The 16,224-nt window shown below is 38.9% G+C and overlaps 1 protein-coding gene across 2 annotated transcripts; it reads right to left on the bottom strand.

The window, feature by feature from the left end:
* Window positions 1–4,522: 4,522 nt before the first annotated feature.
* On the bottom strand, window positions 4,523–12,552 carry steap3 (STEAP family member 3, metalloreductase). Of its 2 annotated transcripts, none has more exons than XM_044365622.1 (6): window positions 12,391–12,552; window positions 8,923–9,408; window positions 8,484–8,811; window positions 6,737–6,936; window positions 6,485–6,634; window positions 4,523–6,227 (listed from the first exon to the last, which is right to left on the bottom strand). In XM_044365622.1, the coding sequence occupies exons 2-6, from the start codon at window positions 9,400–9,402 to the stop codon at window positions 5,946–5,948; spliced, it is 1,440 nt and encodes a 479-aa protein (XP_044221557.1). In that variant the 5' UTR covers window positions 9,403–9,408; window positions 12,391–12,552; the 3' UTR covers window positions 4,523–5,945. The 2 variants fall into 2 exon arrangements, with proteins under 2 accessions (XP_044221557.1, XP_044221556.1); XM_044365621.1 differs by having other exon boundaries at window positions 8,923–9,405.
* Between the last annotated feature and the right edge of the window lie 3,672 nt (window positions 12,553–16,224).

Raw genomic sequence — 16,224 nt, 5'->3', positions numbered from 1 at the left:
CTGAAAAACATTGCAGAAATATCTTAAAATTACCTAATTTAAATAATTTTCTTGTTTTATACAGTATTCTTTTGTAAATTCATAGAATTATCCAATTTATCCTTAAGACTGCCCCATCAAAACACAAATTTCTGGATGTAAAACACAAAAAAATTATGTAAATTTATATCCAAATTATCCTCCTTTAACAGCCATTAATGGTATCTTGAGAGCTTTAGGCTTTAATTGTATGTGATTATCTCATCTGTTTACAGTAAATTCCTGGTAAATACTGGTTTTATGCTGTACAAGAAATAGGATCATGTGAAAATGGCAAACAAAAACATAATGTCAGTAATCATTACTTCACATAAACATTATTTGAAAGTAATTACAAGCAACTGTCTACAGACTTTTCCAATTACTGTATGAGATTTACTGTATATAAATAGTACTTGACAGTAATTACAAGCAACTATCCAACATATCCGTCTGACACTCTTCTTCAGAGGGATATTTCTTATATATTGTGTGAACACTGCCATCATTCTTCAGAACCTGCCACTTATAGGATGCTTGAGGCTAAAGAGAGCTACTGTATTTAGGTCTTGATGCACAACATATTGGTGTTGGGGCTACATATCAAATCAAATAATGATAAAAATGTATGTTTGTTGTATCCTATGTTCCATCCTAATGTTGAGGAAAGCCTAGGGCTGAAACCCTTTTTTGCTGCTGTGCATCATTAAAAAAGTGATATACACTTATTTGTGAGGGCTGACGACTTCATTTGTTTTTTTGTGTGAGATGCTGCCATGACAGTGTTTTTTGTTATCATACATATTGACATGTGCATCACATGCTTATTTTAAAAAAAGATAAGTAATTTCATTTCAAATTCTGAAGGTAGCTATAATAAAGGCTGTAAATCCACCTTAAAATTATTGGAAGCTGTCTCCAATACATTATGTTAGACCACAACTTGAAACTGCATATGTAGCATCCATGCATTTTTTCCTTGTGAAGGTGTCATTTGTAGATCTAGTTTTTCCAGTTGACCATTTACATGTTTCAGCTCCTATTCTGTCCTGCAAACATTAAATAAAAGGCTGTGGCAAGTTGTGACCTGAGAAAGACTTTAAGTGACAGCTAGTGTTAATAAGTAAGAGGTTAAGATTAAGTATAGAGGAGTTAAAGCTTGCAAAAAACGTGCAGAAGAATAATAAATAAAGATTTGGATAACAACATGCTTTCAGCATTCACACTAATTATGTCAGAAATTTTAATTCAGTTAAAAACCAGATCAGTCAACTTATATTCTTTCACATAAATAACAATTACAAGTTGTTAAGCATTAGAAATTCAAATAATCAGCATTTAAGGTAAAAATTGAAATTCTGCCAACGAATAGCCGACAAGTCTGCTTTTTTTGTGGAAAAAGAATATCAGACACACGTTATTGTTTCATGCAGCGTATTCTTATATATCTGGAGGGATTCATTAAATAAACTTTGCTTTTATTATGAACTGAGTGTCATTAGAAACTCATTCAACCATTTAGTCAGAGAAAAGTTTCTGTGTGACAGAGTTCAGCTGCCTCCATCAGTAGGGTTAGACTCGTGTTTAATAATGAGGAGATCTATTGCTCTGAAAGTGAAACAAAAAAGAAAGTTTTAATGTGTTTTTATGTGTTATTTTCCATTCTTGGTTCAATTCTTATTTTAATTGGAAAAAAATATTTTTAAAGCAAAAGTCACCTTTATTTTCTGTCATTTGCAAACATGTTTTTAAAGGACGGGTTCACAATTAAACCAACAGTCAGGAGCCCAAATGAACATTAAAACCTGTTTTTCTTGCTGTAATCATTCCTCCTGTTCATACTGACCATTAGAAGATCCCTTCATAATGACCTTACAATGGAAGTGATGGAGGACAAAATCCACAGAAGCTAATATGAAGCTTCAGCGTCCAAATGAGTCAAATCAAGTAGATATCTTTCAACGTTACAGTCTTTTTGTTACTATACTTCCACCGCAGCTCAACAGAGAAACACAACACAGTTTCTCAAATGTGAGGATTTGCTGCTTTTCTCTTGTATATATATATATAATTGTAAATTGTAAAATCAAATCGTTTCAAGACAACATGAAATCTAGAAAAAATAGTGATCACACTGATCACTATTTTCTGACATTTTGTAGACTAAATGATTCATTTAAAAATATATCAGTGAATAAAATGAAGTGCTAGTTGCTGTCCTGGTCAGACAGTGAGGTTTATTATACATGTATGTATATATATATATATATATATATATATATACATCTTTCCTTTAATGGTTCACAGCAGCAGCACAAACCTCTAAAATAACCTGAGTTGAATGAACGTCTCCCAGAAATGACATAAAATGAACATTATGACTTAAAAACAGGATTTATTGCTTGAAACATATTATACAACATATTACACATCATACAGGCGTCTGTTCTCATATCCAGCAGGTGTATTTAAGAAGTAAGGCACTTTGATCTTCAACTGGATTTTCAACTGATTGAAGTTTTGGTTTCTGCAGGTGTTGATCATGGAAACATTATTCATGCTAATCACCACTCCTTTATTTCTTCTTCTACTTACATTTTTCATGCATCAATTAAAGGCTCAATCGTTGTTTTATCAGCTGGATGTAGAAGGTTGCAAGTGACAAACAAATATGTCCGATTACATTTTCACAAACAAAGCCAACGGTCATGGTGTTCGTCCCTTATATATCTATATTATATCTGTATTATAAGTATTCACATCAGACAGGTTGAATTAAAAACCTTTTGGACACAAATTAGGAGAACAGAACATTAAACAAATAAAGATTGATGATAAACATTTAAATTAAAGTCACTTTTTTTAAAAACTAAAGGAAAGAGAGTCCCTTCAGTGGTCTTATTAACTGAGTGCAAGAAGCCCTCAAACACTTCGACATGTACAAGTGATTTAAGAAAATTTGTGTTATTCATGAATTTTCTTAGAGGTAGAAACAAAATGTTTGAGTTGAGAGCCGAGCGCTGAACAGACAGTCTGACTTTCTTCACGAGGAGAGAAACACTTGTTTCAATCATAACGTCTTCATCTGAATTCATCTGGAGTTTAAATATCAGACACAAAGAGGTGTTTTTTTCCAATTGATGATTTGTATATATCAGCAGTAGTAAACAGCTGATGGCAGCAACCTCAAATCCTTCTGTTCACTCTTTGGGAACATTTTTGTGAATAAGTCGCCTTATATGGACGTTTCAGGTGACGTTTATCAGGCTGAAACGCTCGTCTGAACAAACCTCACAGAAAAAAAAGTCAGAAAGATTTAGGAGAATATGAAAATGTTCTTTTACTACTTGGCCGACAAGTAAATTCACGAGAATTAGATTCATATGAGGTATATTCAAATAAGAGTGCAGGGTCTTATTACTGGATTGAACCTGTGTGGAAACACACAGACGATGTTGGGATTCCATCGTCAGGTAAATTAAACTCAGTAAACTTTACTGTGATTGTCTGAACTTAAGCGCGACCCGTCTGGCACAGAAGCAAGACAAATGTATGCAAATAATCTTGAAAGCTCTAAACACTGATACAATATTAATATTATACTAATAAACCAGTAGAGAGTCGTTGAGCATGAATACTATCGATGGATCCGTCAGCAACACTCACAGCAGGTTTCATGTTCTGCTGAAGTGAGACCGGATCTGTGATGAAGCTCATAAACCAGCTGACAAGATTCATATGTGAGCGACGTTTTAATGTCGTAGGTAGTGAACGTGGACTTCATTTGAACTTATTTATATATTCATCATTAAAAGCTGTTAGCAGCTCCTGTTCCACTGTCAGTGGATCACTGAGGATGTGATGATTCTCAGGAAGCTTCTGGACTTTTGCGATGTGACATCAGAGGTATAAAAATATCCTCAGGAAGTGCAAATCACACTGAATCTGAAAATATGTTCATTTAACAGTTAAAGAGTTGAAGAAGGAACTTTGATGTGAATCGTGTCGATCAGGCACTGGGGGGTTTGTTTGTTTTTTTACGCCGCTGCTGCAGCTCAGCAGTAACTAAGCTGTCCCCTTTCACCTCAGCCGGCATCTTTAACCTCTTCCACACATAGCTCACAGGAAATTACTGAGTTAACCTTTAAAGGCACCGCTAGTGATGTTCACTATTCACACATGCAGCTACGTTCAGGAACATTTCCGTATCGACGGCGGAAGAGCAAAACCTCCGATCTGAAAAATGCACTTTTTTGAGAAAACTAAAAAAAACACTTATTTTCTTGCAGAATGCTATTTGTTAAGGATACCCAACACATAATACACTGTTTTTGGACTATATTATTATATTATGTGTTAACAATTGTAGCATTGTAGTAAACTAGGGTCAGAACTCCTTAAATTCAGTGTATTTGCTTCCTCGTCCTCTGGAGATGAACGTTCAGTGATTGGTGCTGTAGCCTCTCTACACATCCAGGGACTCTGTGTTGTGTTTTTGTTTTGTTGTGACTTTTCTGTCACATCAAAGGGCAGGATTATCTTGATTATCTTGATTATCTCACAGACAGACTGAATATGAGCAGCCTTCCTCGTTCTCATCATCCAAAGTGAAATCCGCCAATCAGAAAACTCTGCAGATAGGAGGTTTTGCGCTTTCGATATAACTTGGCAATGACGGAACAGACGGTGGGCGAGGGAGAGTCCAGCAGGTGGCGGTGATGCAACACTTATGGATGTCAGTAACTATACCACTCAACAGAAGAAGAAGAAAATGTCTCTTATTATCTTCAAAGAACATGACGGCGAGCAGCTGTTTTTTTATCCGGTGTCAGTGTTGTTGTGATGTATTTAATATTTCAACAAGTTTGTGAGACAAATCACCTGCGAAAGCGTTGGCAAGGCAACCGTAAACAAGTCGCAGATTCAAATACGTCATCGGCGGAGTCTTTTGTGTGATTGGTTCGCTCGCTCCGTGTGAAAGACGGATGAAACCCTTTTACATGTTTGTCCCTGCAAGTATGTCACCAGGTCTGGAGGTGTAGGTGACTACTCTGGTGTAGTGTCCTCGTCTCTCCCTCCTCGCTGTCCTGCTCACGGTTTGAAAACCTCCGATTTAGAGACAAAACTGCATATTTTACAAACTGATCCTACATTTTGTGCAAAAAAATCTGAATCTGTAAACAACTAAAGCTGTCAGATAAATGAAGTGGAGTAAAAAGAACAATTATTCTCTCTGAAATATAGTGAAAACAGTAAAGCAGAACCTCAGAACTGTACTATGGTTAATGTACCTGACGTCCACCGCTGGTATTAAGGCTTATTTGTGTGTTGGGAGGATAATTGTGAAAGTGCATGGCATCATTTCTGTGTAATAAAGTGTTCAAAGAGTCTTTTTTACCTTCAGGACCATTAAAGTGCACATCTGCTTTCTGCAGCTTCAACCAAACATATGAAGAGTTCAGTTATACAACACTTTCCTCTTGTCAGTGGTCTGGAGTATTTGTCCTGACGGAGATGCTCTTTGTTGATTAGAAGACTGTCTGCAAGTAAGTTTTATGAAAATAAAGTGTCAGAATTAAAGCTACGACTGTATCAGGTGACATTTCTACACTCATTGTCACTTTCTCTCTTCTTCCTGTTAGTGTGAAGGAGGAAGGCTGCAGTCATGACTTGATGTCCGACTGCAACCTCTAAAAGCACAGAGGAAGTGGTGTAAGTGTTTTTTCTATTCCTGCTTTTAAAGGCTGTTATTACAGTGAAGTCTCTGCTCTGTTATATCTACATTACTGGTGATTATTTATCAAAAAATCTCATTATGTAAATATTTTGTGAAAGCACCCGTAGTCAACATCAATATTGAGGTATTTGGTATTTGATTTTGTCCATGTGGTCCAGTCCAGACTGGTTTCCCTTACAAATCAGGAACACTAGCAGTCACTGAAGTTTTGGGAAGGCTCCGCTTGCCCCTGGGCGTTTACGGGTCGGTGTCGTGCGCTCTCCCAGCCTCTGCGGATCTTCGCCAACCGAATCGCCAGACACGGCAGAGCCAAGAGGATCCGTCCGACCAGGACGACACAGGGCAGGATGAGGGACAGCAGGTACGCCGGCGGGAGGTAATAAGGGTAGGCCTTAGCGAAGAAGGGAAAGTCCCAGGCGAAGAAGAGCGTGTGCATGATGGAGAGAGTTAAGGCGGTATAACCAAGTCCTGACTGGAGACACAAAAACCTCTTTAACAATCAGAGAAGATGACAAAATACACCGAGGAGAATTTCAATTATTAAAACAAATAAATGATTTACTGGAGAAGCCTCTTGAGATGCATCTCGTAGTCAAGAAAGTCATTAAATTTAACCAACTATTGGTTGGTACATACAAATAAAATTAGCTGATGCAGGTTTAAGTACGATTGATGAACTGGCAGGACAGACAAGCGTTAAAAACAGTGATCATAACATAATCTGCTGACCTGAACGAAGGTAAACTCCCTCCAGTTGAGAGTATTTCCAACAGAGGGAAGAGATGTAATCGCCACCAGCGTGAGGACTCCTAATCCCAGAATCCCACAGGACAGGTAAAGGTCAGCCCTCCAAACCATCTCCGATGCCCCGGATCCCACCTAAAAAATAAAAAAAAAAAACAAGATCAGAGCCACCACAGGTGCAACACTGACCCAAACATGCACATACGTGTGTGTGTGTGTGTGTGTGTGTGGTCTTACCTGCTGGTAATCAGCAGTCAGCAGTGATTTCCCTGAAGACCTCCGCAGCGACAGACACATACTGTACACGGCGTGCAGCGCGGCACAGAGGAAGCTCAGCAGGCCGAGATGCTTCCTCCTGCACATCCAGAAGTCCAGCCAACCGGGAAATCTCTGATATTTGGTTCCCCTGCTGAGCTGAAAGACAGCCGCCAGCAGACCTGAAAGAACAGGAGACTGAGACTACCCGACTGACATCAATGTTTCTGCCTGAGGTGGATAAATGTCAAGTCAAGCAGTTCATTTAGAAGTTCAAACAGGTGTAACAGCTGTTGGTAAAATGTTGGATTAGATTACATTTGAATATTTAACTCTGGTTGAAGGTGTCTCCCTCTCAAAAACATGCTCTTCTTCTTGTTCCTTCAGCTGGATGCAGAGTTTGTTTTCATTTATCCGCTGAAGGAAAGTTTCTCTGAGTTCACTTGAAATCTCAGTTCAAACACGCAAACCTACGAGCATCATTTATGACATCACAGCTAGTTTGGAGCCAATCGTGGTCCAGTATGCAACTTACACGAGTGTGATGTGAAAACGTGAAGCCTCCGGTGAAGAAGAAGACATTATGTGTCCAGCAAGTATAAATATGTCTTAAGAAGAAGAAGAAGAAGAACAACAACAACAACAACAAACTTTTTGCTGGAAAAATCCTGACAGACACAAATTATAATTCAAACCATTGTCATGTCTTATAATATATCCTATTTTTGAAATGTTAACAGTTTAATCATACTGGAAAATGAAACAGAATTGTCTTGATTCTACTAACTCTGTGGAGACTTCAGACTTTTCCAGATCTGTTCAGGAACAGTTTGGAGCTCTATAAGTAATCAGACATTTATCATTCCTCTGTACCTCTGAATCATACAGGAGTCACACTGACACCAACAGTAACTGGCTCAGAGTGTTAAATGTGTAATATGTCACTGGTTTGACCATTAACAGCAGCCAGATGTGAACAGCTGTTGTGTCAAATGTCTTCAGCAGCAGTAGAAGAAGAAGTACTGAAATCTTTTACTTAAGTAGAAAATATATGGGATATTAATTCATATTTATTCACTTTATACAGTATAAATATAAGCAGAATTTTAATGTTGTCAAGGCAGAGCTGAGTTTAAGAAGTTATACTGTTATGTAATCTAATCTATAACAATTAACATTTCAGTTTATGTATAAAATATTCACTGTCTTTTAGCTCTGTTTTTGTTCTCCACCAGCTCCTGAGGGAAATATCTGGCTCTTCAGCTGCTAAACGCTCCACTATGTTCACCAGCTAGTCTACAGCTAACTGTGTCTGTTTGCTGCTGAACAGGTTGGAGCAACTTTACTGAAAATAGCTGCCTGCTGTTTCAAGAACAGTTCAATCATTACGGATTAGTTTGCCCGATATTTTCTCGATTAATCGTTTGCTCTATAAAATGTCAGAAAATAGTGAAAAACGCCTTCAAATATCTTGTTTAGTGTGACAAAACCAAAAGATATTTAGCTAACAGTGATAGAAAACATTCAAAAGCAGAAAATACTCACAACTGAGAAGCTGGAACCAGTGAATGTTTACTAAACGATTAATTGATCACTAAAATAGTTGCATCCTATCGATCGACTGACTGGTTCATTGTTTCAGCTCTAGATGGGAGCAGAACTGTGGGCAGCTGATTGGTGCAGCTTCACCGTTGTGGTGTTCATGGTAGGTGATATACGTGTTCAGTACCTGGCAGGTAGACCAGAGCCAGTGTAACCAGGGCAACCGCTGGCAGCGTCTCGTTCACCATGATCATCGGGAGCTTGAAGAACTTGTTCTCTCCGTGAACGAGGTAGGGCAGCAGCACGCCTTTCAGGAAGTTGTATCCATAAAAGAAGAGGAAGAGGAGGAAAGTGGCCAAGACGGGGCCCGACCAGGGGGGGAAGAGGAGGAGCGGAGCCTCTTCGATGCTCCGAGAGGAGCACAGGGCCCCCATATCGACGGGGCTGAAGCCCAGGCGGCGAGCCAGCTGGACCACCGTGTCTTTAGAGACGGAGCAGTTGCTGCAGATCAGGACCTGCAGAGTTTAAATGTTCTTAGACATCTTACTTTTACCGTTCAACAGCTCTGAACTCATAGATTTCAAGTAAAGATTGATAAAAATTGATGAATGTTCCCTCCACCTCACCTGCTTGCTTCCATCGTAGGCTCCGTTCTGCAGCGCCCACGCAGAGATGACGTTGAACGCCTTCACCACCCTGCTCTCTGGGAACATCTCCGCCAGCCTCTCAGCGTTTGACTGCTCGCCGTTCAGCGTGGTGGCGTTGCTAACGTCCACCAGCACCTTCCCTGCCAGCCGCTCCCTCAGCCCCACCAGGGTGTAGTAGTGCTCCGGGTAGACCGCGACAAACACCACCCTCTCTGCGCTGTCCACCGCCTCCCTCTGCGACCGCACCTCCGCCCCATCGGGAAACAGATCCCCGGGGACGCGGTCCGGGTCTCGACTGCCCACCGCCACCCTGAAACCGGAGGCCACCAGCCGGATCGCCAGGGAGCGGGATAAGTCTCCTGAGCCGATGATGCCGATCACGGGGCCTATCGGCAGAGGCTCCAAGGCTTTGGAGGCAGAGAAGGGCGTCAAGGGCGTCTCCATGTCGCTCTGCATCATCTTCTGCTGAGGAAGAGGAGGATTTAATTAAACAACTATTGAATGTAAAGCCGCAACAATTAGTCGATTAATCAATTTGAGAGATGAGTAAAGCCTCTTTCACACATAGTTCCCAGTAAATTACTGGGATAACCTTTCCAGCACCGCTAGCAGTTTGAGCTATTCACACATCTGCATTCAGGAACGTTTCCATCTTGCATCTTTTCACACACGTCATGGCAACGCTGGAAGAGATGGGGCGAGGAAGAGTCCAGCAGATGGCGGTACGGCAACACTTACGGATGGAAACTCAACAGAAGAAGAAGACGAAACTCACAAAACTCAGATCAAACTTTCAAACTAGACGGTCCCGATCAGATGTGAATGAAGATTCTGTTACTGCGTCGCCTCAAATTTTAGTGAACTGTTTAGCACCGGCCGACTCGCAGTACGTCACCCACATGTCAAGTCTTGTGATTGGTTCGCTCGCTCCATGTGCTGCAACGTTACTGCTTTCATTCACAGCCCAGAAATGTTACGAGGTCTTGAGGCGGTACAGATTTCCTGGAATATCCATCCCTGCTCTTATTCACACATGAACCCATACAGGAAATGTTCCTGAACATTTCAGGAATAGACTACATGTGTGAAAGAGGCTTTTAACATGCAACAAAGGTCATTCAGTTACCAAGGTGATCCAATCTGAGTCCATTTTATAGAAAAAGATTCTCCAACTGCAGCTTCTCAGATGTGAATATTTCTGGTTTCTTCAGTCCTCTATGACAGTAAACTATCTTAAAGTAAATATCTTGAGATGATCAGCAGTAAATCCGCTCTGCGCTGGCTGTGACATTGTTCTTCTACAGGCAGAGCAGAAGCACTAACCTTGGTCACATCGCTTGAAACAGCTCAAATTATTTCAACTTTGACCTCGGCTGCTGCTGACCTTGCAAGCTCAAGCAATGAGATAACAGCTGTGTGTCACGTAGCCCAGAAGCGAAGGAAGGAAGGGGAAGGTAGAGAGTGATGGAAGAGAAACTTTAGATTTCCCTGAACTCTATAACTTGTGCATCAGGTGTCTGCACTCTGCTCTGTGTCCTCCCTCGTGGTGAGCAAAGAGCACATTTCTTATCACCTGAAAGCTGCTTGAGTTGTGGAATGAAGCTTTGGCACAAATCCAATAACGAAGATCTCATCCGGTGATTTTATTTCACTGCAGGTAAACGTCACAGTTTCTCCTCGTCGTTTCCCAACACTGTCAGAATCCCTTCGTTCACAATCCTGACCAATGATCTATCGCTGTAATTCTGTCTGTCGGACCTGCTCCCCATCACCACCTTGACCTCCATGATGTCCAGGGAGACTCGTCCATCAACCACCTGCTGTCTTCATTAGGACCTACGCTTTATGAAGATGCTTCACATCGATGGAGTCTAGTCACCAAAAACCTTTTTTCTGTCATTATCCTCAATAAATATTGTTTAACAATTGATCTCTGCTTATTGAACTGTTGGTCGGGATAAAACAAGACATTCAAGGACTTCATCTTGAGCTTTGGGAAACAGTTTTTCACCACTGATATCTGATGTTTTATGGACCAAATGACATTATAAAAATGTATAGATAATATAGAAACAGTAAAATGATGTCATGACTTGTACGTGTAACATCCTGCCAGGACTTTCTGTTGTGTTTGGACTCTTTTTGTTCTTTTGGGTTCCTGTCTTCACTCTGTCTGTTAATTCCACTTCTTCTTTATGGTTGTTGAGCCTGTTGAGTTTTCTGTCACTAGCTCGTAGTGTTGTTAAGTTTGTGTAATCATGAGGCAGTTTGATTTATGCTGGGTTGTGATGAAATGATATTGTGTTTTCTGGGTTTTGGTTCGCTCCTGTGTTCCTCTCCAGCCTGTTTTACCTCCACACTCGCCGTGCATCTAATCTCCTCAGCCCTGCCCTGCTCGCTGTGTTTCCTCCTCCAGCCAATCGGCTCCCTGTCTGTTCTCCCCATCTGCACCTCATCTCCTCGTTAGTTCAGACGGTTTTCTGTTCACTGGTGGTTGGATCATTTGTTCAGTTTGGTTGCATTTCTGTGTGCTGTTCCTGATTTTGTGAATAAATATATTCTTCAGTTCCTCGTGCCTGCTGAGTCCACCTGCTCCACAAATCCTGACAGTACATCACTAAATACATATGAGTTATTATTACCATGAAGAGACAGCTATCAATCATTCGATTAGTTGTCAGAAAACGGTGAAGAATGTGGATGAGTGTTTCTCAAAGCCAAAGATGACGTCTACAAGCCACATTTTTATACTTTTTGGAGGTTAAAATAATATCGGTTGTTTACTGCAGAGCATCAGTTCACTTTTTTGATTTTTCAACTACTTGTTTTGCCATTTCTAAAGGACAAATCCCACCAAAACATGCTGGTTGCAGTTTCAGCATCCAGCAGCTCACACAGTCTGTATTTACATAACTACAATCATGCAGCACACACAGGGTTAAAACCCAAAACTACTTTAAAAGCGAAGAATCAAATAAATAAATGCTGCCAATAAAAAGAAAAGAAAAAACAAGTTCAAATGTGAGGATTTGATGCTTTTCTGTGTCATACATGATCATAAACTGATTACCTTTGGATTTAAGACCTTTGATCAGACAAAACAAGACATTTAAAGACGTCATCTTGGACTTTAAGACACAATAAAGAGCATTTTTCACTATTATATGACATTTTACACAGAACTAATGAAGGAAATACCGATCAGATGAATTGATAAGGGAAATAATCTTTAGTTGCAGTAACAATAATGATGAGCAGGTCTATTAACAGATGAAACAAACAAGCTTCTTTTAAACGATTTAACCGACTGAAACAAACTGTAATGTGTTACAGATAATATGTAAAAAGCAAATTACAGCTCTGAACAGTAAAACCAGCAAACATGTTACTTCATAACACGTAATTAACATGTAATTAACATGTATGTAACCGACATGTGTCACTCACCGTCTTCTCCCGCGTTCAGAGACGATGTGAAAACACTTTAAGATGTCAACATCTTCCTGAACTCTTTCATTCTCCTCGTTTAAAGCTCAGACGTCGCAGCTCAGGATCAACGACACCTAATGTTATTTAACTGAACCTCTCGTGCACACAGAGAGGTCAGGAGACGACCTGTGACGTACGGTCACGTGTGGGAGGCGCCCCGCCCCGCCCATTGCTGCTGCCTTCAGGTGCTCCCGGTGAGCTCCGACTTTTCAGTTTGAAGTTGGTGTCTATTTATTTGTACACTTTACATACAGTGGCAGTAAATGTAGCTGCTGTACACATAAAACATTAAGAATAAAATATGAAAAATATATTAAAAGTGATAAAACATTAAAATACATGAAAAACAAGAGAATTTCTATAGTATGTTATCCTATGGTTATATTGTATATTTATTATTTTAATTATATTTTATATATTTTTTGTGTTTATTTTCTATAGATATATATTTCTATCTTCTAGTGTTGATATGTAGGCTAATTTTACTGTGTATTTACTGTCCTGTTCTATCTATCTATCTATCTATCTATCTATCTATCTATCTATCTATCTATCTACCTATCTATCTATCTATCTATCTATCTATCTATCTATCTATCGTTGTGATGCAGGTGGTTTCATCAGGTCTGCTATATAAGCCGGGGCTAAGCTGTTTAGTGCTTTGTAAACCATTAAAAGAATTTTAAAATCAACTCTAAAAGTAACTTTTTTGAACTTACTATCTCTATGAATATAACTTCATATAACTGCTACTTTATACTTCTACTCCACTACATTTATTTGACAGCTTTAGTAACTTTTCAGATGAAGATTTGACACAATGGATAATATAACAAGCTTTTAAAATATAACACATTGTTAAAGATGAAACCAGTGGTTTCCAACCTTTGTCGGCTTTTGACGTCTTACAAAAAGCAGCTGTTTTTGTAAATGATGCGACAGCACGTGAAGGCATCACATCTGACAGCGGAAGATAACACTCGCACGTGTCTGCTGATAATGCAAAGATTATATAACAGTGAAACAGCGACAAAAACACAGTTCACACAAACGAAACACCAAGAGACAGAGGCTTCATTTTAATTATATATTTTTCTAATTAAATGTCCGTGAAACGAGAATGAAAATGGCACATACACTTTGTCTCCACTGGGTGTCGCTGTTTTACTACAGTACACAGGAGTGAGGCGATGTCTGATTTATATTTTTAATGTCATTCTATCAGTTTTTACACAGTCTTCCAAAGAATAATAATTTTAAAAATTAAGTCAAGAGCATTTTAAGATTATGTATAAATGATGAGCAAGGTTTTCTGCAGTAGTTTACATGCACAATAATGAGATTTTAATTTAATTCAATCTGTGAATTAACACAAAACAAAGTCTCTGTGCTGCATAAATATATAAAACATGTTGAAGGATGATAGGCTACTGAATCTGCACCTGTTAGGTCATGAACACACCTTATTCATCATGTTTCTTGAACTGTGGTCGGGTCATACAGGTGCCATGTGAAGGTTGATGGTAAGTGTAGTTTGTCAGGATGTTCCAGATGGCAGCAGGGTTGGAAATCATTTTTCAGGTGACGGTTGGACAAAAACTTGAACGAGAGGGATTTTGTCAACAGTTTAACATGACTGAGGAACACATTGTGCTGAGTAACGGCTCGACAGGAATCAAGTGCATTTTCTGCTTCCACTTTTTGATAAGATAACAGTCAGGAAGGATCTTTAAGTTGTAACTAAATGTACTTTATTAATAGTTGATTCATTGATCTTCATTGATCTGTTATAAGCCATCAATAAGTGTAATATTTAGGTTGCCAGGTTGTGAAAAATCCCTAAAATTAATACAGTATCACATTTATGTCTGTGCACCAAAAATATTATATATTAATTAAATATTTATATATTTTAAACTTAAAAAATACACTTTTAATGGAAAAGGCACAAAAACGAGTTGAGATAAAAAAAAATCGCTTCACATGACTTCATTATAGTTTTATTTCTTATATCTTTCTGCTGTATTTGTGTGGATGAATAGTGGAACTTTTTTTTTTTTTTTACAGCCTTGAACTTTTCTATAATCATCTTTTCAGATTGTCAATAAAGATTTGTCAAGTTTGAAAGGCGACTGTGTCATTTTTCTTGTTATATAAGTTCCTGGCAGCTTTTTACTTTGTTAAACTGACAAAATGAGACTTAAAGCTGAGTTTGTGGTGAAAAAAAAGAACACCGTGCATGTGGTGTAAGGAGAGTTTAAAATGTGCTGAACAAATACTAAAATGAATGCAGAGAAAGTTTTTATTTGTGCTTTTATTAGTTGGTGATTTTATTTATTGTGTCATGCAATAAATAGCCCACGTGGTCTTTTATGGCACCAAAAATACTGCAGCTGTGAAACATTTGTCAGATAAATAACATCAAATTGCAAATAACAACCTTTTGTCTTCTGTCACAAACTCTAGAAAATAAAAACAAAGCCACAAAAAGGCTCCTTCCTAAAACAAATCATCTTACTGTATTTGGGGGTTTTTATCTTGCTCTCTGTATTGATTTAAGACTAAATAACTGTTCTGTTCATAAATAAAGAAATCACTGTGTTGGTAAGATGTTTGAGACCAAAACAAGAAGAAAAGAAATACTTTTCTTCATCTGAATGAGACTTAGAAACTATAAATAAAACCGACACCCCGTTAATAAGTTTATTTGGATGTTTTGACCTTTCCGTCCGTCCGTCCCTCCCGTAGACACCCTGCGGTCGGAGCGTTTGGCATTTCAGGCTCAGACGGTGACTCAACACCATTTATAAGATATTTATACTAATGCTTCCCTGTGTTCCACTTTTTTGGATTGATAGTCATGTGATAACTGCTTGATTTATTGCAGAGATTGTGTTTATTCATCACATCTTAAAAAAAAAAAAACCCACGTCTGACAGCTGAGTGATGTTCACCAGCTCCTGCCAGATGATTGATTAGGTGAAATGTTTAATGATCCTCATAAGAAAATTATATTCAGCTGTGGATTAATTTGTTGTAAATGCAGTCAGGCATCCTGCAGGTCTGCTGCTGCTGCGTGTGTGTGTGTGTGTGTGTGTGTGTGTGTGTGTGTGTGTGTGTGTGTGTGTGTGTGTGTGTGTTGAGGCTCATTTTAAATACAAAGCTCATAAAATAGATTTTTACAACTGCACTGCTCTCAAAACAGATGTGATTATTTCCCGTAAAAAGATCAACGCTCTCCAATCAAGGATAGATAGATAGATAGATAGATAGATAGATAGATAGATAGATAGATAGATAGATTTCCTGGGAGGACAGTCTCAACCTCTTTTGCCAGGATGGCGGCATAAAAAGTTGCAGACAGGACAACACAACATCAAGCATGTACATAAAGAAATATGCTAAATAAATGTGGGTGAGGCATCAAAAGTACTGGACTGGTGGATAAGTGACGCTGGCCACTTAGTGTCAGTCAGGACACATACTGAACACTCAGATAACTGCTCCAGCCTCTTTAATATTAGCTTGGGTCGTACAGTTTGTGACGAATGATGATAGATGGATGTGTTTGTGTGGTTCTACAGAAAGAAATACAATATGGAAATCAGCTTACTAACTAACAGGTGTTGGCAATGACAGTGGAATCAATATATAATAAAGTGACTCTTAGACTAAACTGACAGCGACTACATTACTTTCATCACTATGTCAACCTATTACCACAATAACTGTTACACAGGGCCAGTTAGCCTGAGGAATAAACAGTGATATCTGGTGGCTTTAACCAGACAT

Source organism: Thunnus albacares, chromosome 11, assembly GCF_914725855.1.
Source record: "Thunnus albacares chromosome 11, fThuAlb1.1, whole genome shotgun sequence".
Taxonomy (NCBI): Eukaryota; Metazoa; Chordata; class Actinopteri; order Scombriformes; family Scombridae; genus Thunnus; species Thunnus albacares.
The sequence above is the reverse complement of the archived record's forward strand: the minus strand, read 5'-3'. Positions and strand labels throughout refer to the sequence as shown.

Excerpts from the sequence above, each read along its gene's own strand:
- steap3 (XM_044365622.1), bottom strand. The coding sequence starts at position 9,402 with ATGATGCAGAGCGACATGGAGACGCCCTTGACGCCCTTCTCTGCCTCC. Across the intron at positions 8,812-8,922 it reads CCTACGATGGAAGCAAGCAG|GTCCTGATCTGCAGCAACTG; the intron begins GTGAGGTGGAGG and ends TAAACTCTGCAG. Across the intron at positions 6,635-6,736 it reads TGACTGCTGATTACCAGCAG|GTGGGATCCGGGGCATCGGA; the intron begins GTAAGACCACAC and ends TTTATTTTTTAG.